This window comes from Callithrix jacchus, chromosome 22 (assembly GCF_049354715.1).
Source record: "Callithrix jacchus isolate 240 chromosome 22, calJac240_pri, whole genome shotgun sequence".
In the NCBI taxonomy this organism is placed as follows: domain Eukaryota; kingdom Metazoa; phylum Chordata; class Mammalia; order Primates; family Cebidae; genus Callithrix; species Callithrix jacchus.
In genome coordinates this window covers 37,967,818-37,994,955 of record NC_133523.1, presented here as the reverse complement: position 1 = coordinate 37,994,955, position 27,138 = coordinate 37,967,818, and the positions used below count along the sequence as shown (strand labels likewise).

General features: G+C 52.4%; 1 protein-coding gene across 3 annotated transcripts; it reads left to right on the top strand.

Moving 5' to 3' along the window:
• Nucleotides 1-883: 883 nt before the first annotated feature.
• PHLDB3 (pleckstrin homology like domain family B member 3) lies at nt 884-27,113 on the top strand. Of its 3 annotated transcripts, XM_035285016.3 has the most exons (16): nt 884-934; nt 1,504-1,727; nt 3,298-3,480; nt 3,713-3,850; nt 8,511-8,639; nt 9,111-9,278; nt 10,738-10,848; nt 10,997-11,080; nt 11,935-12,048; nt 19,162-19,261; nt 19,414-19,504; nt 19,587-19,674; nt 20,183-20,239; nt 22,933-23,149; nt 24,051-24,136; nt 26,676-27,113. In XM_035285016.3, exons 2-16 carry the CDS (start codon nt 1,518-1,520, stop codon nt 26,808-26,810), a joined length of 1,911 nt encoding a protein of 636 aa, XP_035140907.2. In that variant the 5' UTR covers nt 884-934; nt 1,504-1,517; the 3' UTR covers nt 26,811-27,113. The 3 variants fall into 3 exon arrangements, with proteins under 3 accessions (XP_035140907.2, XP_078216173.1, XP_078216174.1); XM_078360047.1 differs by having other exon boundaries at nt 884-1,727; XM_078360048.1 differs by lacking the exon at nt 20,183-20,239 and having other exon boundaries at nt 884-1,727.
• The last annotated feature ends 25 nt before the right edge of the window (nt 27,114-27,138 follow it).

Genomic DNA, 27,138 nt, shown 5'->3' with positions numbered 1-27,138 from the left:
TTACAGGCGTGAGCCTCTGTGCCCAGCCAATCTTGGGTGCCTTTGTCCTCCTCGGCTTGTATCCCCAAGTATAAAATGGAGATAGTAGGCCAGGCAAGGTGGCTCACGCCTGTAATGTCAACACTTCGGGAGGTCGAGGCAGGCAGATTGCTTGAGCCCAGGAGTTGAAGACCACCCCGGGCAACATGAAGAAACCCAGTCTCTACTAAAAAAAAAAAAAAAAAAAAAATGGAGGTAGTAATCACTTCTTGCTGGGCTGTGTTGAGGGTGAAATTAAATGACCGGGTATAAAGTGTTCAGCACAGCTCTTGACTTCTAATCATCCCTTTTCATATACCAGTTATTTTCCTGTTTTGGCCCAGAGAGGAAAGGGTCTGGCTGGGACCTTTAACCCCTGCCCTCCACCCCATAGCAAAATTGGGGGGTTGGGTGGCGGTACACTTCCTTCAGTCTGGGCAGGTCTCTGACTCAATTCAGGGCACCCCTTCCCCTTGTCCAGCTCCCCAAACCGGTCAGGGCCCTTCTAAAGGGCTCATTAGAGGGAAGAGGTCCCCATCTCCATTCCTGCCTTCCTTTCTGAACTCCTAGGGACTGGACTTTAGAGAGGCGCCCATACAGAGGTGGCCAAGACTCCTGGCCCTCCAGGGGGCAGGAACGAGGGGCTGGAGTGAGACTGGGAGGTCGCGATGCTGAGTTCCACGAGGGTGGGACCGGTGGGGCCGGGATGGTCGGATGCCGAGGCCGCGGGTGGGGCAAGCCCGTCGCTCCCTCCTCCCTCGGGAGCTGTTGGACCTGTTGTCCCCCCTCCACTTCCGGGCTGCTGGGGAGGGGGACGGGGCGGCCTCTCTCTCCTCCCTCTTCCCCTGCCACCTGTCTCAAAGGCAGAAGCGGCCGTGCCCAGCGCGCAGAGAGGAGCGCGCCGAAGCCTGAGCTGGTGAGGGGGCTGAGGCTGCGGGGAGGTGGGGGCTGGACTTCGGAATCTCAAGGACTCCGACTCCTGGCTTGTCCAGAGGAGGGGAGCCTGGGAGCTCCGACTCCTGGATTCCTGGGTGAGGCGGCATGGGCGCTATTTCCCTGCACAGTGGGGTCGGGACTAAGCCTACGGGGCTCCGGGGAGGACGCGGCGGGAGCCGAACTGCTGAGTCCGGGAGGGAGAAGATGGGTCTCTCTAAGAGAGTCCAAGAGATTGAGTGGGGCTGCTGGGAGGGTCCAAGGCCTGACACCTGGAGAGGAGGGAGAGCAGGCGGGGTCGAAGGGGCCAGTAGGGGGCGTGCTACGACCCCGGACTCAAATTCCCGTCGCCTCGGAGCCATCAAGCCCCGCCTCTGGAAACTTCAGGACTTGCCTCCGCAGCCCGCAGTTCCATCCTTTGAACTCTTAGGCCCCGCCTCCTGGGAGGGTCTCCGCGCCCCGCAGCAGACGCGCGCGGCGCTCGGGCCTCCTAGGCCCCGGCCCCGCCCCCTTCCCCGCCCCTCAGAGCGCCTGGTCCCGCCCACCTCGCAGGAGCGCGGGCGGCCATGGGGACGCGGAGCAGCCCAGAAGAGGGGACCCCGCCGCCGCCAGTCCCGGAACGCGATGTGGAGGTTCAGCACCGGGGCCGTCCCGAGGAGTCCCGAGAACAGAAGAAGCCCGACGTCCTGGCGGAGCCTTCGAGCCGCGGAGGAACTGAGCGGCAGGCGGAGGAAGAAGTGGGAGAAGGCAGCAGCACAGAGAGCAGCCGCGACGCGGTGAGGGGCCCGAGGGCGACCGCGCGGGGGGCCTGGACCGACGCGGACCCAGATAGGTGGACGGACAGGTAGACAGGTAGAGGGAAACCGGAAAGGCAGAGCGCCGGAGACAGGGCGAGAGACCCAGTGACAGCAGAGACTACTGAGACACAGAAACCGGGACACGGAGCCAGAGAGGCAGAGACGCAGAGAAACCAGATAGACAGAGCCCCGGGGAGGCCCCAAGAACGGAGATGGACCCAAACGGGCCACAGAGACAGAGAGACGGGTATAGAGGACCCGGATAGGTGGCTCAGGCCTGTAACCCCAGCACTTGGGGAGGCCGAGGGGAGGATCGTTTGAGCCGCCCAGGAGTTCGAGACAAGTCTGGGCAACATAGCAAATCCCCGTCTCTACAAAAAATACAAAAATTGTCCAAGCGCAGCGCCGCGTGCCTGTAATCCTAGCTACTTGGGAGGCTGAGGCAGAAGGATGCTTGAGCCCAGGAGTTGGAGGCTGCAGTGTGCTATGATTGCACCACTGCACCACAGCCTGGGACAGAGCAAAATCTATCTCTAAAAATGAGAGAGAGACCAGATAGACAGAGACTCGGAGACAGAGGGACCCAGAGACAGGACAGACTACTGAACAGAGAGAACCAAATGAGTAAGAGTTGCAGAGAGATCAAGAAACCAGAGGCCCAGAAACATGGAGACTGAGAAACAAAGACCCAAAAGAGATAGAGACACAGTGAGACCGGAGAAGAGAGTCAGAGACGGGAATCGAGTCCGAGGGAAACCTAGAAATAAATGGCAGAGATGCTCAGAGAAACAAATAGAGACAAACCTCGAGAGAGGGCGATACTCCGAGGGAGAAAGATCTAGTGACTCAGAGTCAGCGGACAGATACTGAGTCTGTGAGTTGGGGAGGGGTGGAGAGAGGGACAGAGAAACAGATCCAGGCACTACGAGAAAGTGATGCCAAGACAATAGGACCTGGATAGAGAAAAAGAAACACCTTTCGTAAGTCGGCTTTGTATCCCCCCACCTCCCATACGGTACTGCAAGCCTCTGTGGTCGGTGTGGTCGGGTGGTCACTGGACTTGCACCCTCCCCCACTCCGACCTTAAATACAAGAGGCTGAGGCCGGGCGCCGGGACTCACGCCTGTAATCCCAGCACTTTGGGAAGCCGAGGTGGGAGAATCGCCTGAGTCTAGGAATTTGAGACCAGCCTGGGCAACATAGCATGACCCTCTCTCAACTCAAATAAATAAATAAAGAGGTTGGCGTGGTCGTGAGCGCCTGTAGTCACAGCTGCTCAGGAAACTGAAGCAGGAGGATCGCTTGAACCCGGGAGGGAGGTAGATGCTGGAGTGAGCCGTAATCACACCACTGCACTCCACCCAGTGAGACCCTATCTCAGGACAAAAAGAAAAAGAAAAAAAAGAAAAGAGCCTGTGACGGATTATGGGAGTGGTGGTTGTGTTAGGTAGACTGAGACCTGCTGAGGGGGATGTGGGTGGGGACCAGACCTACTTTGAGATTGCAAGGGGGCGAGACATCTCCACTTACCACGCCCCCTCAACTTCAGCTCGAGGCTACGCCTCCGATAGCGAAGGTGGCCACACCCCCCGCATCCACCTCTTTGGGGGAAGGGGTGCGAGGGGCGGCGAGGCGTTTGCGAGGACAGCAGCTGGAGGCAATGACTCGCGTGGCTCTGATGGAGCAGCGAGTGAAGGAGCTACAGCGCCAAAGGAAGGAGCTGAAGATCGAGGTGAGGCTGCGGACCCCTTGGGAAGCCTGGCCCCAATTCAAAGGGAACCCACAAGGCCGAACTCCCAGCCCTTTCCTCCGGTGGGATCAGATTCTAGCCCTGCCCGCTCCGAGCCTCCCTACAAATCCAGGTCCCTGGAATTCGTCCTCCCTTCAAATCCAGTAGTTCAGGCCCTGGGCTTCTTCCTTGGACCCAGGCGCCGGAGCCCCCAGCCCTTGCATTCTCTCTGCAGATGGAGGTGGAGGTGGCCCTGTTGCGGGGCGAGCTGGCTGGGGAGCGAGTGGCCGCTCGCCGGGAGGAGGAGCAGCTGCGGGAGCTGCTGGGGCAGCAGGCGGCCTCGGAGCGGGGTGGCTGCCAGCAGCGGGAACAGGTCTGTTTGGCTCACTGGGTCTTCATCTGCAGTCTCATTCCTGGTCCATGGATGTTGATGGTGTGCTCCTAGCCACCTGCGTCCCGGGGTTGTCCCTATTCCCCAAAGGAGACATTTGGGCTTCTGAGAGAGTGAGGGCTGATGCCTCTCCTGTTTTTCCTCCGCCCTCACTGGACGTGATTTTGGGGGCTCTTCCTTTGTCCCTGTCCGTTTGCTATTTAAATGTGGGTTTGTGAAAATTTCCAAACCGGTGGGGCGTGGTGGCTCATGCCTGTCCTCGTAGCACTTTTGGAGGCTGAGGCAGGTGGATTGCCTGAACTGAATAGTTCGAGACCAGCCTGGCCAACATGGCAAAACCCCATCTCTGCTAAAAATATAAAAAATTAGCCGGTGTGGTGGTGGGGTCCTGTAATCCCAGCTACTTAGGAGGCTGAGGCAGGAGAATCACTTGAACTGGGGAGGTGGAGGTTGCAGTGAGCCAAGATCACACCATTGCACTCCAGCCTGGGCGATAAGAGTGAGACTCTGTCTCAAAAAAAGAAAGAAAGAAAAGAATTCCAAACCTGCAATAGTCAGGCAGCTCCCATGTCCTGTGCCCACCAGCTTCAGCAATGATGTATATTCTTCCATTCTTTTTTTTCTTTTGAGATGGAGTTTCACTCTTGTCACCCACGCTGGAGTGCAGTGGCGTGATCTTGGCTCATTGCAACCTCCACCACCTAGGTTCAAGCAATTCTTCTGCCTCAGCCTCCCAAATAGCTGGACTTACAGGGGCCTGCCAACATGCCTGGCTAATTTTTTGTATCTTTAGTAGAGACGGGGTTTTGCTATGTTGGGCAGACTGGTGCTCCTGACCTCAGGTGATCCACCTTCCTGGGCCTCCCAAAGTGCTGGGATTACAGGCATGAGCCACTGCGCCCTGCCAGTGTTTTTCCATTCTTGTTTCATATCTCCAATTTATTCCCATCCCTAGTTTTAAAGCCAATCCCAGACATCATATGGCCTGTACATATCTTTAGAGTGTGTCATTGACAGATAGAAAACCTTTTTGGCTGGGCGAGGTGGCTCACACCTGTAATCCCAGTACTTTGGTGGGGGCCAAGGTGGGAGGATCTCTTGAGTCAAGAGTATGAGACCAGCCTGGCAACATAATGAGACACCATTTCTGTGGAAAATAAAAATACAAAAATTAACCAGGAGTGGTGGCGTGCGCTTGTGGTCCCAGTACTCAGAAAAGTGAGGTGGGAGGATCAGTTGCACCCAGAAGTAGAGGCTGCAGTGAGCTGTGATCATGACACTGCACTTCAACCTGGGTGACAGAGCACGACCCTGTCTCAAAAATAGTAATCATAATAGTAAGTTCTTAGTATCGTCTTATTTCTGGTCAGTTTTTATGTTTCCCAGATAGTCTCAAAACATCAGTTAACAGGTGGCTTGTGGCCGGGCGCGGTGGCTCACGCCTGTAATCCAAGCACTTTGGAGGCCAAGGCGGGCGGATCACCTGAGGTTGAGAGTTCAAGACCAGTCTGACCAACATGGTGAAACCCTGTCTTTAAAAAAAAAAAAGAAAGAAAAAACAAACAAACAAACGAACAAACAAAAACCAGGTGGCTTGTTTGAATGAAGTCCCCAAAGGCCAGTGTGGTTGGTTCCTATGTCTTACCTATTGTTTCATCTCTGGTGGTTCCCATTCCCTGTGTCTTCCCTGTACTGTTTAATTGGAAAAAGCCAGTCTCTGTCTCACAGGCAGAGCATGGCTGATGGCATACCTTTGGCTCCCCGAACATGCCCCTGTTTCTGCAAGCAGGTGTTGGTTAGAGGGAGAGGTTGGATCGCATTCAGAAGTGCTTTAGTGCTTCCTGAGCCAGTCAGGAAACTCATCTCTGGTGGTTGTCCAGACTTCATGAGGTCACCCTGGTCTCTTCTTAAGAATCTTTCGGCAGGCATGGTGGCTCACGCCTGTAATCTCAGCACTTTGGAAGGCCAAAGCAGGTGGATCACCTGAGGTCAGGAGTTCGATCGAGGCCAGCCTGGTCAACATGATGAAACCGTCTCTACTGAAAACAAAAAAATTAGCCTGGTGTGGTGGTGGGCTCCTGTAATCCCAGTTACTCGGGAGATTGAAGCAGGAGAATCGCTTGAACCCAGGAGGCAGAGGTTGCAGTGAGCCCAGATCGTGCCACTGCACCCAGCCTGAGCAACAAGAGCAAAACTCTCTCTCACAAAAAAGACTATTTTATCTGAAGATTCTAACGTCCATATCAGTGGTCATTGCTTAGGTCAGTTATCATTATGGGTTGGAAAATGGTGACTTGTGATTTTGTCAGTTTTTTTCTTTGCAAATGTCTTGTTTGTTGGCATTTCCTGGAGCTGGGTCCTGGGCCCTCATTTATCCTCAAAGATCACCTATTTCTCCCAGTCCTTCTCTTCTAAGAGAGAAATGTGCCCTTCTTCCTAGGATACTGGCTACTAAGTACTCCTTTCTCACCCAGATCCAGAAATCCCAGTCATAGCCCCTCCTTCCTCATAACCAAGTATCCAGGCCCTCAGTCCCTCCTCCCTCAGACCCAGGAGTCCAGGCCCCCAGCCCCTCCTCCCTCAGACCCAGGAGTCCAGGCCCCCAGCCCCTCCTCCCTCAGACCCAGGAGTCCAGGCCCCCAGCCCCTCCTCCCTCAGACCCAGGAGTCCAGGCCCCCAGCCCCTCCTCCCTCAGACCCAGGAGTCCAGGCCCCCAGCCCCTCCTCCCTCAGACCCAGGAGTCCAGGCCCCCAGCCCCTCCTCCCTCAGACCCAGGAGTCCAGGCCTCCAGCCCCTCCTCCCTCAGACCCAGGAGTCCAGGCCCCCAGCCCCTCCTCCCTCAGACCCAGGAGTCCAGGCCCCCAGCCCCTCCTCCCTCTGGTCCAGGAGTCTGGCTGCTGCTCCTTCACCATATCCAAAGCTGACCTCAGCAACTCCCTTCTCCACACTGTTTGTCTTGCTGTCCCTTTGATCACCAGGCCAGAGTCCTGGACTTTGCACTGGACACCTCCCTGCCTCTCACCTCCAAGCCCTCCGCCACCATGTCCTGTCCTTTCTGCTTCCTAATCCTCCCTGTCTAGTCCATCTCTCTTCCAGCTCCACTGCCCAGGCTCCAGCTTAGGTCTCATCCTCACCACTTGGAGGACTCCAGAGGGAACTGCTCTCCACCCCTCTAACCCATCTCCCAGAGGGATGATTCCTAGGTTCGACTCCCTCCTTTCAGTCCTTCTGTGGCTCCCATATCCCCAGGCTGACCAAACCCACCATGAGCTGGCCGAGCTGGCCTTCCCACTGTCCTCTCCCACCATGTTCTTCCCACCACCACATCCTCTTCCACTCTGGCTGGAGTTTGTCCCCCAGACTTCCTTTACTTTTCAACTTTGATGCATTTGTGCCATGCCATTTCCTCTGCCCAAAATGCCCTTCTGGCTCCTTTTACTTTCCCAGATCTAAATGCTCCCTGATTTTTTTTTTTCTTTTTAGACAGGGTCTTGCCCTGTCGCCCAGACTGGAGTGCAGTAGTGCGATCACTGCAGCCTCAACCTCTGGCAGACATTGTTCTTCATTCTAGATTCCCACAATCTCTGGGTTTTACTGCCCTGATCTTTCCAATTGGCTGTGTTCCCACCTGGAGGGCAGGGCCCAGATACAGTCCACTGCTGCATCCCCGTATCACAGAGCATGAATAGGTTTTGGATTCATTCCTTCTCTTTTTTTCTTTCTCCTTCCTTCCTTCCTCTTTCTTTTTCTTTCCCCTTCCTTCTTCCCTTTCTCTCTCCCTCCCTCCTTCCTTCTTCCCTCCCTTCCTTCTGTCCTTCCCTTTCTTCTCCCTTCCCTCCTTCCTTCCTTTCTTTATTTCCTTGTTTCTTCTCTTTCTCCTTTCTTTCTTTCTCTCTTTTCTTTCAAGACAGGATCTCCCTCTGTCACCTGGACTGGGGCAATGATGGAAACACAGCTCACTGCAGCCTGGACCTCCCTGGCTCAAGCAATCCAGCCTCCCAAGTAGCTGGAACTACAGGCATGCACTAACACACCACAAATTTTTTTTTTTTTGGAGACAGAATCTTGCTCTATCGCCCAGGCTGGAGTACAGTTGTGCGATCTCAGCTCACTGCAATCTCTGCCTCCCGGGTTTAAGCAATTCTTCTGCTTCAGCCTTCTGAGTAGCTGGGATTACAGGCACCTGCCACCATGCTTGGCTAATTTTTGTACTTTTAGTAGAGACGGGGTTTCACCATGTTGGTCAGGGTGGTCTCGAACTCCTGATCTCATGATCTGCCCACCTCAGCCTCACAAAGTGCTGTGATTACAGCCTTGAGCCACTGCACCTGGTCAGCCCTAATTTTTAAAATTTTTTGTAGAGATAGGCTCTCCCTATTTTGCCCAGGCTGATCTCAAACTTCTGGGCTCAAGAGATCCTCCCACCTTGGCCTCCCAAAGTGCTGGGATGTCCACACCTGTCCTCATTCATTTCTTTAAAATCTTGGTGCTGACTGGGAGGGAGGCCTGCACAGGAGTGAATCAGATAGATGAAGTCCCTGCCTTTGTAGAGCTGACACTCCAGGCAGGCTCTGAGATGTGGCTGGCCTCTGCTTCCCTCTCTACGCTCAAGCTAAGGCTGAGGACCTGATGGTTCTTTTAGGAACAGAGGCGGCTGAGCCGGGAACGGGATCGCCTAGAAGGTCTTCGCCAGAGACTCCGTGAGGCCCAGGGACAGCTCGACTCACAGCCAGAGGACCAGCGTGAGCGGCTTCTGCAGGGTGTGCAGGAGGTAATGACACTCTGGATTTTTTTTTTTTTTTTTTTTTTTTTTTGAGATGGTGTCTTGCTCCATTGCCCAGGCTGGAGTGTAGCGACATAATCTTGGCTCACTGCAATCTTCGCCTCCCAGGTTCAAGCGATTCTCCCACCTTAGCCTCCTGAGTAGCTAGGACTACAGGTGCGCACCACCACACCCAGCTAATTTTTTGAATTTTAGAGACGGGGTGTCACTGTGTTGTCTAGGCTGGTCTTGAACTCCTGACAGGTGATCCATCCACCTCGGCTTCCCAAAGTGCTGGGATTATAGGCGTGAGCCACAGTGCCCAGCTGGTCCTTTGGTTCTTAGTCCCTTCCTCCCCTAGGACCCAAGAGTCCAGGTCCTCAGTCACCTTCTTCCTCAGACCAGGAGTCCCAACCCCAGCCCACTACTCTCTGGGGTCCTAGGGACCCAGGTCTCCAGCCTTTGCGTTCTGATCTATAGATGAGGGAACAGCTGGATGTGGCCCAACGTGCCTATGAGGACCTAGAGTTCCAGCAACTGGAGCGGGAGAGCCGGCAGGAGGAGGAGGAGGAGGATCGGGACAACCCTGGGCCCCAGGCGCCAGACCCCAAGGTCCAGGAACTTCAGGCCAGCATGGCGCAGCACAGAGTGAGTCATGCCCAGCGCCCTGCCTCCCTTGCTGCTCTTGTCTACCCTGCTCTGTCTGCCTTTTACTCTGTCCTTGTTTCCTGCCTGTCATGTTCTTCTGAATAGTAACAACAAGAGCTGATACTGATGAAACATTTACTAATGCCAGACATGGTCCTGAATGTTTCATGAGTATTTCCTCATTGAATCCTTACAATAAACCTATGAGGCAAGTTCTATTACATTTTTTTTCCATGTTATAAATGAAAAAACTGAAGGTCAAGGTGCTTAAGTAATCTTTTCCAAGCTTCCTTAGTTGGTAAGGGGATAGAGCCAGGATTTTTTTTTTCTTTTGAGGTAGGGTCTCATTCTGTCATCCAGGCTGGAGTGCCATGACATGCTTACAGCTCACTGCAGCCTCGACCTCCTGTGCTTAAGCGATCCTCCCACCTCAGCCTCTCGAGTAGCCAGGACCGCAGGTGCGAGTCCCCACACCTGGATACTGTTTGTAGTTTTAGGAGAGACAGGGTTTCACCTGCTCTCAAACTCTTGGGCCCAAGCGATCCTCCCACCTCGGCCTCTCAAGGAGCTGGGATTACAGGCATGAGTCACTGTGCCTTGCCACAGCCAGGATTTGAACAAACTTGGTTTTCACCACCACATTCTTTGCCTCTATTCCAAATAGACGCTCCACCAGATCCTTCCTGGGAGCTTCACATTCACAGAGTTTCCCAAAGTTGTGGATTAGAAAGCTCTTCTGTGGGCCGGCAGGGTGGCTCACACCTGTAATCCCAGCACTTTGGGAGGCTGAGGCGGGCGGATCACCTGAGGTTGGGAGTTTGAGACCAGGGTGACCAACATAGAGAAACCCCGTCTCTACTAAAAATACAAAAAAAAAAAATTAGCTGAGTGTGGTGGTGCACGCCTGTAATCCCAGCTACTTGGGAGGCTGAGGCAGGAGAATCGCTTGAACTGGGAGGCAGAGGTTGTGGTGAGTGGAGATCACACCATTGCACTCCAGCTGGGGCAACAAGAGCAAGACTTTGTTCAAAAAAGAAAAAAGAAAGCTCTTCTGTGGGTCTCCTTTTTCCACCTGTGTCTGGATCTTTTTCCCGCTGGCTTTCCTTTGTCTCGGGTTTTCTCTGTTTGCCTCTGTTCTATTTCTGTCTTTGCTTTTCCCTGAGTCTTTGTCTACCTCTCTGTCTTTTGGGGCCTGTCTTGGTCAGTGTTCTTTCTGTCCATCCCTGTCTCTTCATCTTCCCCAGTCCTCCCCAGATCTCTTCTGGACCCTCAAAAGGGAGGAGGGTCCAGGGAGCTGAATGCTGGGTCCCCAGCCCTAGACACTGGAACCCCGTGGTCTCCGGGAGGGGCTGGCGCAAACTCCAGCCCTCCAGGCAGATGTACTTCTGTGGGAGGGTGGCCTGCAGAGCCGGGTGGGGCCTTGGCAGCTGAGTAACCGCCACAGAGGGATGCTCTGCAGCGCCGGATCCGGGTCCTAGAAGAGCAGCTCAAGTCACTGGGGGAGCAGATGGCAGCCGAGAGCCGGGGGCTGAGCCGGAAGAAGGAGGAGGCCCTTCAGGCCCTGTCACAGGTGAGCTCCCTGGCACCTGTCCCACCGTCCACACTTGCCCTGGGGCATCCCACCACCTCCCTGCACCCCAGATGTCTCCTGACATTCGGGAAAGCAGCTGGGACAGTCCATTCTGACTTTGAAAGTAGCCGTCTGTATCTTCTGCTAGGAACGGAGCCGGTTGCTCGAGCTCAGTCGCCTTCAGGGAACACCTGGTGGGGACTTCTCTGAGCCCAACCCAGCCCTCACTAAGGTATGAGGATTTTTATATGCCTGTTGGCCCCTCCTCCCTCAGACCCAAAAGTGCAGGACACTAGCTCCTTCCTCTCTCAGGCCCAGGAATCCAGGCCCCAGCCCCTCCTCCCTCAGACCCAGGAGTCCAGACTCCAGCCCCTCCTCCCTCAGACTCAGGAGTCCAGCCCCCAGCCCCCAGCCCCTCCTCCCTCAAACCCAGGAGTCCAGGCCCCAGCCCCTCCTCCCTCAGACCCAGGAGTCCAGGCCCCAGTCGCCTCCTCCCTCAGACCCAGGAGTCCAGGCCCCAGTCGCCTTCTCCCTCAGACCCAGGAGTCCAGGCCCCAGCTCCTTCCTCTCTCAGACCCAGGAGTCCAGGCCCCAGCCCCTCCTCCCTCAGACCCAGGAGTCCAGCCCCCAGTTGCCTCCTCCCTCAGACCCAGGAGTCCAGCCCCCAGTCGCCTCCTCCCTCAGACCCAGGAGTCCAGGCCCCAGCCCCTCCTCCCTCAGATCCAGGAGTCCAGGCCCCAGCCCCTCCTCCCTCAGACCCAGGAGTCCAGCCCCCAGTCGCCTCCTCCCTCAGACCCAGGAGTCCAGCCCCCAGTCGCCTCCTCCCTCAGACCCAGGAGTCCAGCCCCCAGTCGCCTCCTCCCTCAGACCCAGGAGTCCAGGCCCTAGCCCCTCCTCAGGGAACCAGCAGTCTCTGCCCACAGCCCTATGCTGGGAGACTGGACACTGAGGACCACATTCCAGCTCTCCTTAGGTTTTCTTTCTGAGTAATGGGTGGCACTAGAGTCACCTGCCAGAGCATGTGGGAACTGGCGGTTGCCGTGGGGTCCCTTCTGTTCCCATGAAGCTTCACCCCCTCTCCTACAGCTGCTGTTCACCCAGAAGACAGATCACCAGCTGCTGGTGCTCCAGGACCCCGCGGCCCACAGCGCTGCCACCTCTACCTCTTCCTGCCTCTTCTCTGTCCACAGCTCCCTCCAGGTGCCTCCCCCACTGCCTCTGTTTCCCTGTGTGTCTTATTGGTCAGTGGGGAGGGAGGGGCCAAGAGCACAGTTCCTGGACTAGGGTCTCCAGAGCTTCCACTCTGATTTCCTGTACGGGGTGGGGCATAGGGAAGGTTGGCTACGGGGTATTCCTATGACTCCAGCTTTATTATTGTTTCTTTCTGTGTAGCACCCACCCTTGCCCTGGCAAAATAGAAACATGTGCACCCAGGAGTAGATATTTAAAAGCAACCAAACAGCATATATTAATAAGAAGGTCTCCCTGTCTCAGAAGTAATGCAGCCATTTGTGTTTTGAGAATCCTTCTAGACTTCCTTAAAACTGGGAGGCCCAGCTCTTTAATAGTTACAACAGACGCCGGGTGCAGTGGTTCATGCCTGTAATCCCAGGAGTTTAGGCGGCCAAGTTGGGCAGATGACCTGAGGTCTGGAGTTCAAGACCTGCCTGGCCAACATGATGAAACCCTGTCTTTGCTAAAATACAAAAACTAGCCAGGTGTGGTGGTGGGCACCTATAATCCCAGCTACTTGGGAGGCTGAGGCAAGAGTATTGCTTGAAGCGGGGAGTCGGAAGTTGCAGTGACCCAAGATTGCACCATTGCACTCCAGGCTGGGCGACAGAGCGAGACTCCATCTCAAAAAAAAAAAAAAAACAACGATATATTTTGAACATATTTATGGAGTACCTGTGATATTACATACATAGAATGCTTAATAATCAAGTCATAGTATTTGGAGTATCCATCACCTCAAGTATTGATCATTTCTATGTGTTGAGAACATTTCAAGTCCTTTTCTAGCTTTTTTTTTTTTTTCATATAGTCTCACTCTGTTGCACAGGCTGGAGTGCAATGGTGCAATCACAGCTCACGGCAGCCTCAACCTCCCAGGCTCAGGCGATCCTCCCTGAGTAGCTGGGACCACAGGCATGCACCACCTCACACAGCTGATTTTCAAAGTTCCTTTTATAGAGATGGGGTCTCCTATGTTGCCCAGGCTGGTCTTGAACTCCTGGGCTTAAGCGGTCCCCTCACCTTAGCCTCCCAAATTGCTGGGATTTCAGGCATAAGTCACCACACGTGGGCCCAATTTCTTAATTTTTTGTAGAGATAGGGTCTCACTGGCTTTTGTTTATTTTTTTGAGACAGAGTTTCACTTTTGTTGCCCAGGCTGGGGTGCAATGTCATGATCTCGGTTCACTGCAATCTCTACCTCCTGGGTTCAAGCGATTTTCCAGCCTCTGCCTCCCAAGTAGCTGGGATTTCAGGTGTGCACTACCACACCTGGCTAATTTTTGTATTTTTAGTAGATGTGGGGTTTTGTCATGTTAGCCAGGCTGGTTTTGAACTGACCTCAGGCGATCTTCCCGCCTCGGCCACCCAAAGTGCTGGGATTGCAGGTGTGAGCCACTGTGCCCGGCCTCCTAGAGCCTATGTTCTCAATAACTCTGGACCTCACAGTTCTACTGTGGGGGCGTGGAGAAGCCTTCCTTCTACAGATGATGATTTAAGGGTTTTTTTGTTTTGTTTTGCAGTTTAAGCAATGCTGTTAAGAATACCAGTGTTTGGGCTGGGTGCGGTTGCTCATGCCTGTAATCCCAGCACTTTGGGAGGCCGAGGCAGGTGGATCACCTGAGGTCAGGAGTTCAAGACCTGGGCGACAGAGTGTGACTCTGTCTCAAAAAAAAAATTAAAATTTAAAAAAAATAAAAGAATAACTGTGTGACCAGGTGCGGCAGCTCATGATTGCAATCCAGCACTTTGGGAGACTGCTGAGGTGGGTGGATCACTTAAGGTCAGGAGTTCTAGACTAGCCTGGCCAATATGGTGAAACCCCCTCTCTACTAAAAATGCAAAGAATTAGCTGGGCGTGGTGGTGCATGCCTGTAATCACAGTTACTTGGAAGGCTGAGGCAGGAGAATAACTTGAACTCAGGATGTGGAGGTTGCAGTGAGCCAAGATCACACCACTGCATGCCAGCCTGGGCAACAGTGTGAGACTCCATCTCAAAAAAACAAACAAAAAAACTTGCTATTTACTAATCAACATTAATACTAATTTTAAAGCACTTAATATAGGTCAGGATCTGTTCTAAACCATTTTAGCACTTTGAACCTTATGGAATTGCTATTACTTGGAGGCAAGAAGCAGTCGTATACTGGCAATTTCCCCTGGCTCAACCTAATATAAAATTTCATTTTTTTTGTTGGGAAGAACCCCCACAAACAGGTTCCATTATTATTTGGGTGAAGGGTTAGCAGATGCTCTTCTGTATGGGAAATTAACTTTCTAGCTGCTTCCCCCAGAAACCTGATGTAGGTAGGTGTCAGCTGTGTTGCCAGGCAACATGATTAGGATAGCAGTCACCCTTATTAGTAAATTGCATAGCTTTAAATACTTGGGTGGGAAAATTCCTCTAGGGTTGTCACCTGAGTTGTTGGCGCCTGTGCACACGAGGCTTCTAAGCCCAGGTGGACCCTGTACCCACGAATGTGGATCTCGTTGCTTAGCTCCTGGATCGCACCTGGGGGCCACGTGCTTCTACATGTACTGTGTGAGATCACTCGTTTAATCCTTGCAACAACCCAGGAAGGGTGGTGGGCTCTTACCCACTTTACAGCGAGGAAACCTAGTTTGAGAAATGACGTGCCTACATCACACACCCAGCAAGTGGCAGAGCTGGGATCTGAACAAATCTGGCCTGTTTCTATGGCCTGCTGATGGCTTATGCTGTTCCTACAATGTAAGTGCTGGGGTCTGCCCTGCCCACTTATTTCCTCAGTGCCAAGTATCTAAGATCTCCCAGCTAGGAAGTGCTGGGAATGTGGCTGGAAGGAAGGAGTCAGGTAAAGTGCAGGGATCTGGGCCTCAGTTTCCACTTTGTGAAGTGGAGCTAACATTTCTCAACTCCCACGGTTTTGATTTTTAATTTTTTAATTTTTGAGACAGAGTCTTGCTCTGTCACCCAGGCTGGAGTGGAATGTAATGGTGAGATCTCAGCTCACTGCAGCCTCCAACTCCCAGGCTCAAGCGATTCTCCTGCCTGAGCCCACCAAGTATCTGGAATTATAGGTACGTGCCACTACACCCAGATAAATTGTATATTCTTTATAGACATGGGTTTTGCTATATTGCCCAGGCTGGTCTCAAATTCCTGAGCTCAAGTGATCTGCCTGGGCCTCCCCAAGTGTTGGGATTCCAGGCGTGAGCCTTCATGCCTGGCCCATTATTTTCTTACCCATGATTCTCCTTAACCCCTAAATAGTCCTAAATTTATTACCTAATGTCAAGGCCATTCTCTGACACAATTGCAGTTCAAGGATTGATTTCAGGAAACTAATGCTGAGACAATGCTATTAGAATCCACAGACCTTATTTATATTTTGTCAGTTGTTCCACTGATGTTTTTTTCTTTTCTTTTTTTTTGAGATGGAGTCTTGCTCTGTTGCCCAGGCTGGAGTGCAGTGATGTGATCTCAGCTCACTGCAACCTCCCTCCTGGGTTCAAGTGATTCTCCTGCCTCAGCCTCCCGGGTAGCTGGGATTACAGGCATGTGCCACCACGCCCAGCTAATTTTTGTATTTTTAGTAGAGATGGGGTTTCACCGTGTTGGCCAGGCTGGTCTCGAACTCTTGACCTCAGGTGATCCGTCTGCCTCAGCCTCCCAGAGTGCTGGGGTTACAGGCGTGAGCCACTGTTTCCAGCCCCACCAGTGTTTTTTCTAGCAAAAAATTCACAAAAACCTCCCCCTCCACCTTTTTTTCTTCTGGCCCAGGAACACTGGTTGCATTTAGTTGTCATGTTTATTTGCTTTTGAAAAGTTAACATTCTCCTCGTTCAAAATTCACACAGTATGGGAGGATATTCAGAGGACTCTGTGGCTCTTGTTACCCCCCTATGCTGTTCACTTCCTGAGGGCCACCCGGGTTACCAATTTCCCATGTGTTCTCTGGAGATATTCTGTGTTGACACAGCTAGTCACGTACATACTTTCCCCCTCTTTTTATGCATACCTACTGTACTGTTCTGTATTTGCTTTTTTGAGATGGAGTCTCACTCTGTCGCTGGACTGGAGTGCAGTGCCGCTCACTGAAGTCTCCGCCTCCCAGGTTCAAGTGATTCCCCTGCCTCAGTCTCCTGAGTAGCTGGGACTACAGGCATGCACCACCATGCCTGGCTAATTTCTTTTGTATTTTAGTAGAGAGAGACAGGGTTTCACTGTATTGGCCAGCTGGTCTTGAACTCCTGACCTCCTGTACTTGCTTTAAAAAAAAAACTTTGCCGGGCGCGGTGGCTCAAGCCTGTAATCCCAGAACTTTGGGAGGCCGAGGCGGGTGGATCACGAGGTCAACAGATCGAGACCATCCTGGTCAACATGGTGAAACCCCATCTCTACTAAAAATACAAAAAATTAGCTGGGCATGGTGGCGCGTGCCTGTAATCCAAGCTACTCAGGAGGCTGAGGCAGGAGAATTGCCTGAACCCAGGAGGCAGAGGTTGCGGTGAGCTGAGATCACGCCATTGCACTCCAGCCTGGGTAACGAGCGAAACTCCGTCTCAAAAAAAAAAAAACTTTAAGAGACAGGATCTCACTGTTGCCCAGGCTGGAGTGCAGCGAGTAGCATGATCATGGCTCACTGCAGCCTCAACCTCCTGGGCTCATGTGATCCTCCCACCTCAGCTTCCTGAGTAGCTGGGACCACAGGTGCACACCACCACACCTGGCCTTGCTATTCTCTTGGATATTATGTTCCGTTTTTTTTTTTTTTTTTTTTTTTTATATTATGGTCTATCTGGATGTAGGATGCATCTTCCTCTCGTTCTACACTGCAGGATTGTCCATGGAGTTGGCTGGGCATGGTGACTCATGCCTGTAATTCCAGCACTTTGGGAGGCTGAGGCAGGTGGATCATTTGAGGTCAGGATTTTGAAACCAGCCTGGCCAATATGGTAAAACCCCATCTCTACAGAAAATACAAAAATTAGCCTGGTGTGGTGGCACGTGCTTTCAATCCCAGCTACTCAGGAGGCTGAAGCAGGAGAATCACTTGAACCCAGGAGGCACGGGTTGCAGTGAGCCAAGATGGTGCTATTGCATTCCAGCCTGGGGTACAGAGCAAGACTCCATCTCCAAAAAAAATTTATCTGTGGAATGCCTACGCCATGGTTCATTTATCTTGTCCCCTTGGGATGGGCACTGAGGTGGTCTCCAGGCTTTTGCTAGCGCAAATGGCACTGCAGGGAATGACCTTGAACTCAGATCACTTTGCATGTGTATGAGTGTATCCATCAGCTGAATTCCTAGAAGTAGAATTGGGGCTCCATGGTTTATGCATTTGTCATTCTGATTTTTTTTTAAAGCCAAGTTAGCTTTAAAAAAGCTTGTTCCAGTAGAATACCCCCAGTATTGTGTGAAGGCGCCTGCATTTCCTACATAGCCACCAACACAGGCGTTTTTTAATTTTACTTATTTATTTAGTTTTTGAAACAGGCTCTCGCTCTGTCACCCAGACTGGAGTACAGTGGCACAATCTCAGCTTACTGCAACCTTGACCTCCTGGGTTCAAGTGATCCTCCCAGGTCAGCCTCCACAGTAGCTGGGACTACAGGCACACACCACCATGCCCGGCTAATTTTTGTATTTTTTGTAGACACAGAATTTCACCATGATGCCCAGGCTGGTCTTCAACTCCTGGGCTCCAGCAATTTGCCTGCCTCAGCCTCTCAAGGTGCTGGTGTTATAGGTGTGAGCCACTGCGCCTGGCCACAGTGGGTTTTTTTTCTTTTTTTTAGACAGAGTCTCGCCTGCTCTGTCACCCAGCCTGCATTGCTCACTCTGCCTCCTGGGTTCAAGCAATTCTGCTTCAGCCTCCTTAGTAGCTGGGATTACAGGCACATGCCACCACACCTGGCTAACTTTTGTATTTGTAGTAGAGATGGGGTTTCACCATATTGGCCTGATGGCCTTGAACACCTGACCTCAAGTTATCCACCCACCTTGGCCTCCCAAAGTGCTGGGATTATAGGCATGAACCACCACGCCCAGCCCACAGTGGGATTTTTAAAAAGTTTTATTGAGGCATAATTCACATCCCATATAATTCATTCCTTTAAAATGTACAATTCTAGTCTTTTAGTATATTCAAAGTTGTGCAAACATTACTGCAATCAATTTTAGAACATTTTCATTAACCTCCCCCAAAAAACCCTGCATCCCTGCTGGATGTGGTGGCTCCTACCCGTAATCCCAGCATGTTGGGAGGCTGAGGCAGGTGGATCACCTGAGGTCGGGAGTTCGAGACCAAACTGATCAGCATGGAGAAACCCTGTCTCTACTAAAAATACAAAATTAGCCAGGCATGGTGGTGCATGCCTGTAATCCCAGCTACTTGGGAGGCTGAGGCAGGAGAATCGCTTGAACCTGAGAGGCAGAGGTTGTGGTGAGCTGAGATCGCACCATTGCACTCCAGCCTGGGCAACGGGAGTGAAACTCCATCTAAAAAAAAAAAAAAGAAGGCCGGGCTCTGTGGCTCACGCCTATAATCCCAGCACTTTGGGAGGCCGAGGCGGGTGGATCACGAGGTCAAGAGATGGAGACCATCCTGGTCAACATGGTGAAACCCCGTCTCTACTAAAAATAGAAAAATTAGCTGGGCCTGGTGGTGTGTGCTTGTAGTCCCAGCTACTTGGGAGGCTCAGGTGGGAGAATTGCCTGAACCCAGGAGGCGGAGGTTGCGGTGAGGCGAGATCGCACTATTGTACTCCAGCCTGGGTAACAAAAGCAAAACTCCGTCTCAAAAAAAAAAAAAAAGAAAGAAAAAGAAACCTTGCATCCCGTAGCCTCTCCATCCCCCATCAATCCATTCCTGGCAACCTCGATTCTACTTCCCATCCCTATGTTCATTTGCCTGTTCTGGATGTTTCTTCTCAATGGGATCATACCCCTGTGAGGTCCTTTCACTCAGCACATGTTGACGGCAGCTTTTTGTGCTGGTTTGTGCTGATTGGGTGGTAGTTTCACTGGGCAGTGCTCTGACTTATGGTGGAGATCAAGCATTTTTCCTAAGCGAATGGGCCTTTTGTGTTTTCAGGGCTCCATTGGCCTCCAGAGGACCGGGAGCCTGCCCCGAAGACGGGGAGAGAGGGCGAGCCAGAGAGGATCCCCCCGACCCCTGTCCTTCCATTGTACTGGTGAGGATCACCCTGTTCCCCATTTCCCCTGTGCCAGCACCCATCCTGCGGTAGAGGATGGAGGAAAGCCACACCTGTGCCTGCAGGGGGAGAAGTGGAGGGTGTCAAGCCAGGGTGTATCCAGCCTCCTAACCTAGTCCCCTCTACCCTAGAATCCCTGGAGGCCTCAGCTCTCCCACCAGCAGTGGGGGACTCTGGCAGATACCCCCTCTACCAGCTGCTGAACTGTGGCCATGGGAATAGGTGAGTTGTCAGAGAGAAGCGGGGACATGGGAGAAGAGGCCCAGCCACTGTAACCCACTCCATCCATGTTCCCTCCTCCCAGCTGTGGGGCCATCCACCCTGACATTGCCCACATGGAGCGGCTCCTGCAGCAGGCCGTGGCGGAGAGGGAGCGGCTGCTCAAGGCCCGGGTGAGAGCTCAGGCCAGCCTCTTAGGAATAGGAGACTGCCCCAGCCCCTCCTCCCTCAGACCCAGGAGTCCAGGCCCCCAGCCCCTCCTCCCTCAGACCCAGGAGTCCAGGCCCCCAGCCCCTCCTCCCTCAGACCCAGGAGTCCAGGCCCTCAGCCCTCCTCCCTCAGACTCAGGAGCCCAGGCCTTCAGCCCTCCTCCCTCAGACCCAGAAGTCCAGGCCCTCAGCCCTCCTCCCTCAGACTCAGGAATCCAGGCCCTCAGCCCCTCCTCCCTCAGACCCAGGAGTCCAGGCCCTCAGCCCCTCCTCCCTCAGACTCAGGAGTCCAGGCCCTCAGCCCTCCTCCCTCAGACTCAGGAGTCCAGTCCCTCAGCCCCTCCTCCCTCAGCCCAGGAGTCCAGGCCTCCAGCCCCTCCACCCTCAGAACAGAGAACCTAGGACATTCTCTGCCCCACCCATCATCTTATGGGCTGGCATCCTCCTTGAGTGCTTCATCCTGAATCTACAGGAAGGAACAAGAAGGGGCACAGAAGGTTCCTCAGGCCCTGCCATTCCTGCCATCACGGTCAGTCCCACTCTGCCCTCACAACTGCCTCTCCTGCTCTGTTTCTCCACCTTTTCTCACATCTCACCCTTTCCTCTCCTCCAACGCCACAGAAAAGTGTCCTGAGCATGGCAAGGGAAAGGGAATGACAGAGGGCCAGTTCCTCTGTCATCTCTATGTGGATGGATCACTTGAGGTTGGGAGTTTGAGATCAGCCTGACCAACATGGAGAAACCTCATCTCTACTAAAAATACAAAATTAGCTGGGTGTGGTGGTGCATGCCTGTAATCCCAGCTACTTGGGAGGCTGAGGCAAGAGAATTGCTTGAACCTGGGAGGCAGAGGTTGCAGTGAGCCAACATCATAGCATTGCATTCTAGGCAACAAGAGCAAAACTTTGTTGTCTCAAAACAAAAGAAATGCTGGGTTGGGTGCCATGGCTCAGGTCTGTAATCTCAGCACTTTGGGAGGCCGAGGCAGGTGGATCACTTGAGGCCAGGAGATCGAGACCAGCCTGGCCAACATGGTGAAACCCTGTCTCTACTAAAAACACAAAAATTAGCCAAGCGTGGTGGCATGTGCCTGTAATCCCAGCTACCGGAGAAGCTGAGGCAGGAGAATTGCTTGAACCTGGAGGCAGAGGTTACAATGAGCCAAGATCCTACCACTGCACCCCAGCCTGGGCAACAGAGTGAGACTCTGTCTCAAAAAAAAAAAAAAAAATGAATTGCTCCTGCTCTGCTGTTCCACCTGCCTTGTAGTGTCATCATGCCTGGCTAATTTTGTTTTTTTTTTTTAGTAGACACAGATTTCACCATCTTGGCCAGGCTGGTCTTGAACTCCTGACCTCATGATCCACCCACCTTGGCCTCCCAAAGTGCTGGGATTACAGGCATGAGACACTGCGCCTGGCCATCATGTATTAAACAGTCCCCTGCTGTGTGACGTGTCCCCTGCCCTATGCACCTGCTTCTTTTGCGCACATGAGAGGTGTGTCTCTGGGCTTCACACCTAGAAGAGGAATCTCTGGGCAGAAGACCCTGAGGGCAGCCAGCTCATCCTTGAAACATCCCCAGAGGAGGGTGCTGTGATAACACTGGTGTTTTAGCGCAGGAAACTGAGGCTCCCCTAGGGGCAGAAGTTCTTTGGAGGTGACACAGCCGGGAAGCAGTGGACAAGGCCATCCTCCTCTCCTCCTAGATTGGGGCCCAGCTCCCCTACATCCTAGTTTGGTGACCTTGGAGAGTCACCACTTCTTAAAGCCTCAGTTTCTTGATCTGTCTAGTGGGGACATGAATGGCTTGTTTTGGAGAGGAAACGAGGTAATCACAGTGACAGTTTGGCATACTGCCTGATACAGAGAGGGAGCTTCCCCACACGGTGGTGATCCTTGGTCTTCCTGCATGGATTTGATGAGATCGCAGGCCTAGAGGGTGCTCTTGAAACCCGGCCATTCCCTCCCTGCAGTCCTCCTCCCTACTCCTCATTTCCTCACCTCACTCTCTTATCTCCAACCAGTCAATCTCATCTCTGTTTCTCATCCCTTCTTGCTCTGGCCTTGCTTCAGTTTTCTTTCTTTCTTCCTTTTCTTTTGAGACATGGTCTCCCTTTATCACCCAGGCTGGAGTGCAGTGGTGTGATCTCGGCTCACTGCAGCATCCACCTCCCGGGCTCAAGTGATCCTCCCACCTCAGCCTCCAAATTACCCGGGATCCTTAGGCACATACCACCACGCCCGGCTAATTTTTGTATTTTTTGTAGAGATGGAGTTTTACCATGTTGCCCCAGGCTGGTTTCAAACTTCTGGGCTCAAGCAATCCTCCTGTCTTGGCATCCCAATGTGCTGGGATTCCAGGCGCGAGCCACCACTCCCAACCTGCTTCAGTTTTCTAATTCCTTGATGCTCAAAGTGTGGCTGGTGGAGCAGCAGCATCAGGGCCCACCTGGGAGCTTGTCACACATGCAGAACCTCACCCCTCACCCCAGACCTCACCTTGAAATGACTGAATCAGAGTCTGCATTTTAACATATATTTTTTTCTTTTTTGAGGTGGAATCTCGCTTTGTAGCCCAGTCTGGAGTACAGTAGTGCGATCTCAGCTCACTGTAACCTCCGCCTCCTGGGTTCAAGCGATTTTCCCTCCTCAGCCTCCTGAGAAGCTGGGATTACAGGTGCATACCACCATGCCCTGCTGATTTTTTGTATTTTTAGTAGAGACAGAGTTTCACTGTGTGACCCAGGATGATCTCGATCTCCTGACCTCATGATCCGTCCACCTTGGCCTCCCAAAGTGCTGGGATTACAAGCATAAGCCACCGCGCCCGGCCTCTTAATTTCTTTTGATAGGTCTCTCATGTTTCAGGGTGAGCTCAAGGGTCAGAAATACCTGGGCTTGTGTCCCAGTTCTGCTGCCTAGAAGCTCTGTGTGACCTCGGGTGCATTACATCATCTCTCTTTACCTCAGTTTGCTCATGTGTAAAATGGGGCTCACTGCCATGAAGTGTCAAGGAGCTGATGTCTATAAAGCCCTGGGCAGAGCGTCGTAGTCAATCAATGTAGCCGCTGCATTCATCAGATGGTCTTTGCTAATATCACCCTCTAAAGGCTGCAGCGGGCCTTACATGCAAGCTGCTGTGACTCACTCCCCTCTAGGGGCTCCAGGCTGTAGAATCCCCTATCCCTTACATCAGCTGTCCCTTCTCTTTGCTCCCCAGGCCCCGCCTACACCACCACACCCTCCAGGCCCTCGCATCTTGGATCTCAGGCAGCATCTGGAGGGATGGGGCCACAACCCGGAAAACTGCCCACATGTACAGGTGTCTGGGGGCTGCTGCCGTGGACCCCTGGTGAAGATGGGCGGCCGCATCAAGACCTGGAGGAAGCGATGGTTCTGCTTTGACCGCCAAGCCCGCCGCTTGGCCTACTACACGGGTAAGCCCAGCCTGGCCATCATTGGCCCCAGGACACTGGAATTCCATTCTGGAAGCCCCTTCCCTACAGACACCAGAAGTTCAGGTCCCTAGCTCCTACTTTCCCCACAACCTAGGAGTCCTGGCTCCCAGCTCCCTCTTCCCTCCAGAACCTGGGGTTCAGATCCCAGGGATCTTCAAGAGAAACTCTCTTGAAGCTACCCAGAATTCAAACCCCCAGTCTACCCCAGGGACGCAGATAACAGTTTAGCAGAATTCAAGCTTCCCAGTCCCCATGTTCCTAAGACACCCATGAGTCTGAATCTGCACTGTCAGCTGCCCCCAACCCCATAAAGGTCAGAAGTCCTGGGTCCTTGTTCTCCTTCTCTAGGAGAATCAATTATTCTAAACCTCTCCTTGGACACTTGTATTGCCTGAAATCCTTCTCCCCTAACCTATATGACCATCTGAGGTGACCACCTCTACCTGGTGACTCCTGGCTCTGTCAGCTCTGGCTGTGTGACTTGTGCCCAGTGACTTAACCTCTCTGAGTCTTGGTTTCCACATCTGTGAAATGGAGATAAACGTACTTATCCCTCCAGGAGAGTTTGAGGGGGCAGAGATTATACCTAGAAAGTACTTGAAGACGCTTTGAGTTCCTTCCCTTCTCAGAGACCAAGGCATTCAGGACCTAGGATTCCAGCTCCGCAGACCCCACTCCCCAGTGGTGTCCAGTTTCTGCACCCAATCTCCCATTCAGCATTAATATTCACTTACTTCCCAACCTTTAGGGACCTTCAGACTCCTGTCACCGTGTTCCTTACCCCAAATCCAGTCTCAGGACTTAGGGCCAATGACTCTCACCTCGACACACACACAGACACACCTTTCTCACTGGCTCTTTCTCTTCCCTCCCCTACCAGACAAGGGAGAGACCAAGCTCAAAGGTGTCATCTACTTCCAGGCCATTGAGGAAGTCTATTACGACCACTTACGCTGTGCCTTCAAGGTGAAGCCCTTTGGTGTCCCCCTGCCCTTCCAGTTGGAGTCAAGCCTTATCTCATCCCTGGCTCGTCCTGGGGAAAGCCACTTGCAGCTTCTCCCATCAGGGTACTTCCAGGAGTACCTGTTTGTCACAGAGAAGACAAACAGGTCACCCGACTGCAGGGACCAAAAATTAAGAGCCTAGACTCTGGCTTTCACCCACTGTTACTGGCCTTTTTTTTTTTTTTTAAGACAGAGTCTCACTCTTGCCCAGGCTGGAGTGAAGTGGCACCATCTCGGCTCACTGCAACCTCCGCCTCCTGGGTTCAAGCAATTCTCTGCCTCAGCCTCCTGAGTAGCTAGGATTACAGGCATGCCATCACACCTGGCTAATTTTTGTATTTTTAGTAGAGATGGCGTTTCACTATGTTGGCTAGGCTGGTCTCAAATTCCTGACCCCATGATCCACCTGCCTCAGCCTCCCAAAGTGCTGGGATTACAGGTGTGAGCCACCACACCTGCCTGTCACTGTTAGTTTTCTTGGAGCAAAAGTATTAGAGCCAAAATGTGGCAAACTATGAGGTCAAGCTGGGAATAAATGAATGAAGAGGTCAGAGCAAGGGTGGGGCAGCCTGGGAGCATCTAAAGGAGATGGTCACCTTTAGACCTGGCATGGGGGCTCATCCCTGTAATCCCAACATTTTAGGAGACTGCTTGAGGCCAGGAGTTTGAGACCAGCCTGGTCAACATAGCAAAACCCCATCTCTGTATTTTAACTGGGCATGGTGACTCATGCCTGTAATCCCAGCACTTTGGGAGGCTGAGGCAGGTGGATCACCTGAGGTCAGGAGTTCAAGACCAGCCTGGCCAACTTGGGGAAACCCCATCTCAACTGAAAATACAAAAATTGGCTGGGCGTGGTGGTGCACACCTGAAACTCCAGCTATTCGGGAGGCTGAGGCAGAGGAATTGCTTGAACCTCGGAAGCGGAGGTTGCAGTTAGCTGAGATCACACCACCTCACTCCACTGTGGGCAGCAGAGTTAAACTCTGTCTCAAAAAAAAAAAAAAAAAATTTTTTTTTAAATAGATAAAGGAGATGGTTGTTACTTGGCTTCTGCCAACAGTTGTCAAGTAGAAGTGGCCCCAATCATGGTGTCTTGTATTTATTTTCCCCTAGAGAATTCAGGAACTGAAACTTGTATAAAGCACAGTGCCAAAAATTTAAATGTTGGCAACCGATACAATACTTAGAAAGCTCTATGGAGAGTAACTAAACTGGCTTTTTAGCAATTAGGTTGCAATCTCAGCTATATGACATCAGGAAAGTGACTTCTTTAGCCTTAGTTTTCTTTTCTTTCTTTCTTTCTTTCTTTCTTTCTTTCTTTCTTTCTTTCTTTCTTTCTTTCTCTTTCTCTCTCTCTCTCTCTCTCTCTCTCTCTCTCTCTCTCTCTCTCTCTCTTTCTTTTTTTGGAGAGAGGGTCTCACTCTGTTGCCCAGGCTGGAGTACAGTGGCACAATCATAGCTCACTACAGTCTCTATCTCTCAGACTCAAGCAGTCCTCCTGCCTCAGCCTCCAGAGTAGCTAGGACTATATGTGCATGCCACCATACCTAGTTAATTTTTTTTTTTTTTTTGAGACGGAGTTTCGCTCTTGTTACCCAGGCTGGAGTGCAATGGCGCGATCTCGACTCATCGTTCCTCCGCCTCCTGGGTTCAGGCAGTTCTCCTGCCTCAGCCTCCTGAGTAGCTGGGATTACAGGCACACGCCACCGTGCCCAGCTAATTTTTTTGTATTTTTAGTAGAGACGGGATTTCACCATGTTGACCAGGATGGTCTCGATCTGTTGACCTCGTGATCCCCCCGCCTCGGCCTCCCAAAGTGCTGGGATTACAGGCTTAAGCCACCGCGCCCAGCCCATTAATTTTTTTTTGTATTTTTTGTAAAGATAGGGGCTCCCTATTTTGCCCAGGATGGTCTCGAACTCCTGAACTCAAGCAGTTCATCCGCTTTAACCTCCCAAAGTGCTGGGATTGCAGGCATGAGCCACCCAGCCTGACCAGCCTTAGTGTTCTTATGTGTAGAGAAAACTAATTCATCAACCCATTCCATCAGGGCTAAAAACAGATAATGGACATAAGGGATTTACTCAATTTGGGATTGGCAAGTGGGCTCTCAATAACGGGTTCGAGACACTAATTTTCCCCAGGTACAAGCGGACCTAGATTTTGGGGAGGTGAAATTTGAATGCCTATATTTCTAATATAGGAGAAGTTAGACTGAGAGAAGGTGCCATAAGTCCTATTTTTAAATTTCTCTCGCTCCTAATTTACCAATAGCGCTTTACATATGTTAATTTTAAGCACTTTCCTGTGTTAATTTATTTAATCCTTATAACCTGGTGAGGTATGTGGCATCATTTGGGAAGACAGGGAAACTGACATTCAGATTCTTAAGTACCCTGTCCAGTGCCACACAGACTGTAATTAGCAAGGCTGGGTTCGCACCCAGACTGTGGCCAGTGTCTTTTGCCTTAATTATCCTCACTTTCTGCTTATTCCAGAGCCCCAACCCCCGCCTGACATTCTGCGTCAAAACCTACGAACGCCTTTTCTACATGGTGGCTCCTAGCCCCGAAGCCATGCGCATTTGGATGGACGTCATCGTGACAGCAGCTGATGAAAACCACGCCCCCTGAGTGGCCCCGCCCTATTTGGGGGAAGTCCCTTCGAGGCTCCACCCCCGCCACGCGCGCGGGGGCGTTCCTAGGTCTCGCCCACTGCCGATAAACTTGGGTCCGCCCCTTTGGAACTCTCCCGGGAATTCCGCGGGCGCTGCAGCTCCGCTGGTCTGAGCTGCTGCATTCTGGGTTGCAGGTGCCCTGCCCCCGACGGGATCGCCAGTCCCTGAGGCCCTGCCTGGGGCAGGAGGAAGATTGCGGGGGCGGGAAGGAACTATTTATTGGTTCTCCTGTGATACTGAATTAAATACGGAGGAAGAACCTGCTGCTGTGGTTTCCAGCCCAG

Bases quoted from the DNA above. Each gene is read 5' to 3' on its own strand.
- PHLDB3 (XM_035285016.3), top strand. From the start codon at position 1,518: ATGGGGACGCGGAGCAGCCCAGAAGAGGGGACCCCGCCGCCGCCAGTC. The intron at 11,081-11,934 runs GTATGAGGATTT...CCTCTCCTACAG, and splicing joins CCAACCCAGCCCTCACTAAG to CTGCTGTTCACCCAGAAGAC. The intron at 23,150-24,050 runs GTAAGCCCAGCC...CTCCCCTACCAG, and splicing joins CCGCTTGGCCTACTACACGG to ACAAGGGAGAGACCAAGCTC.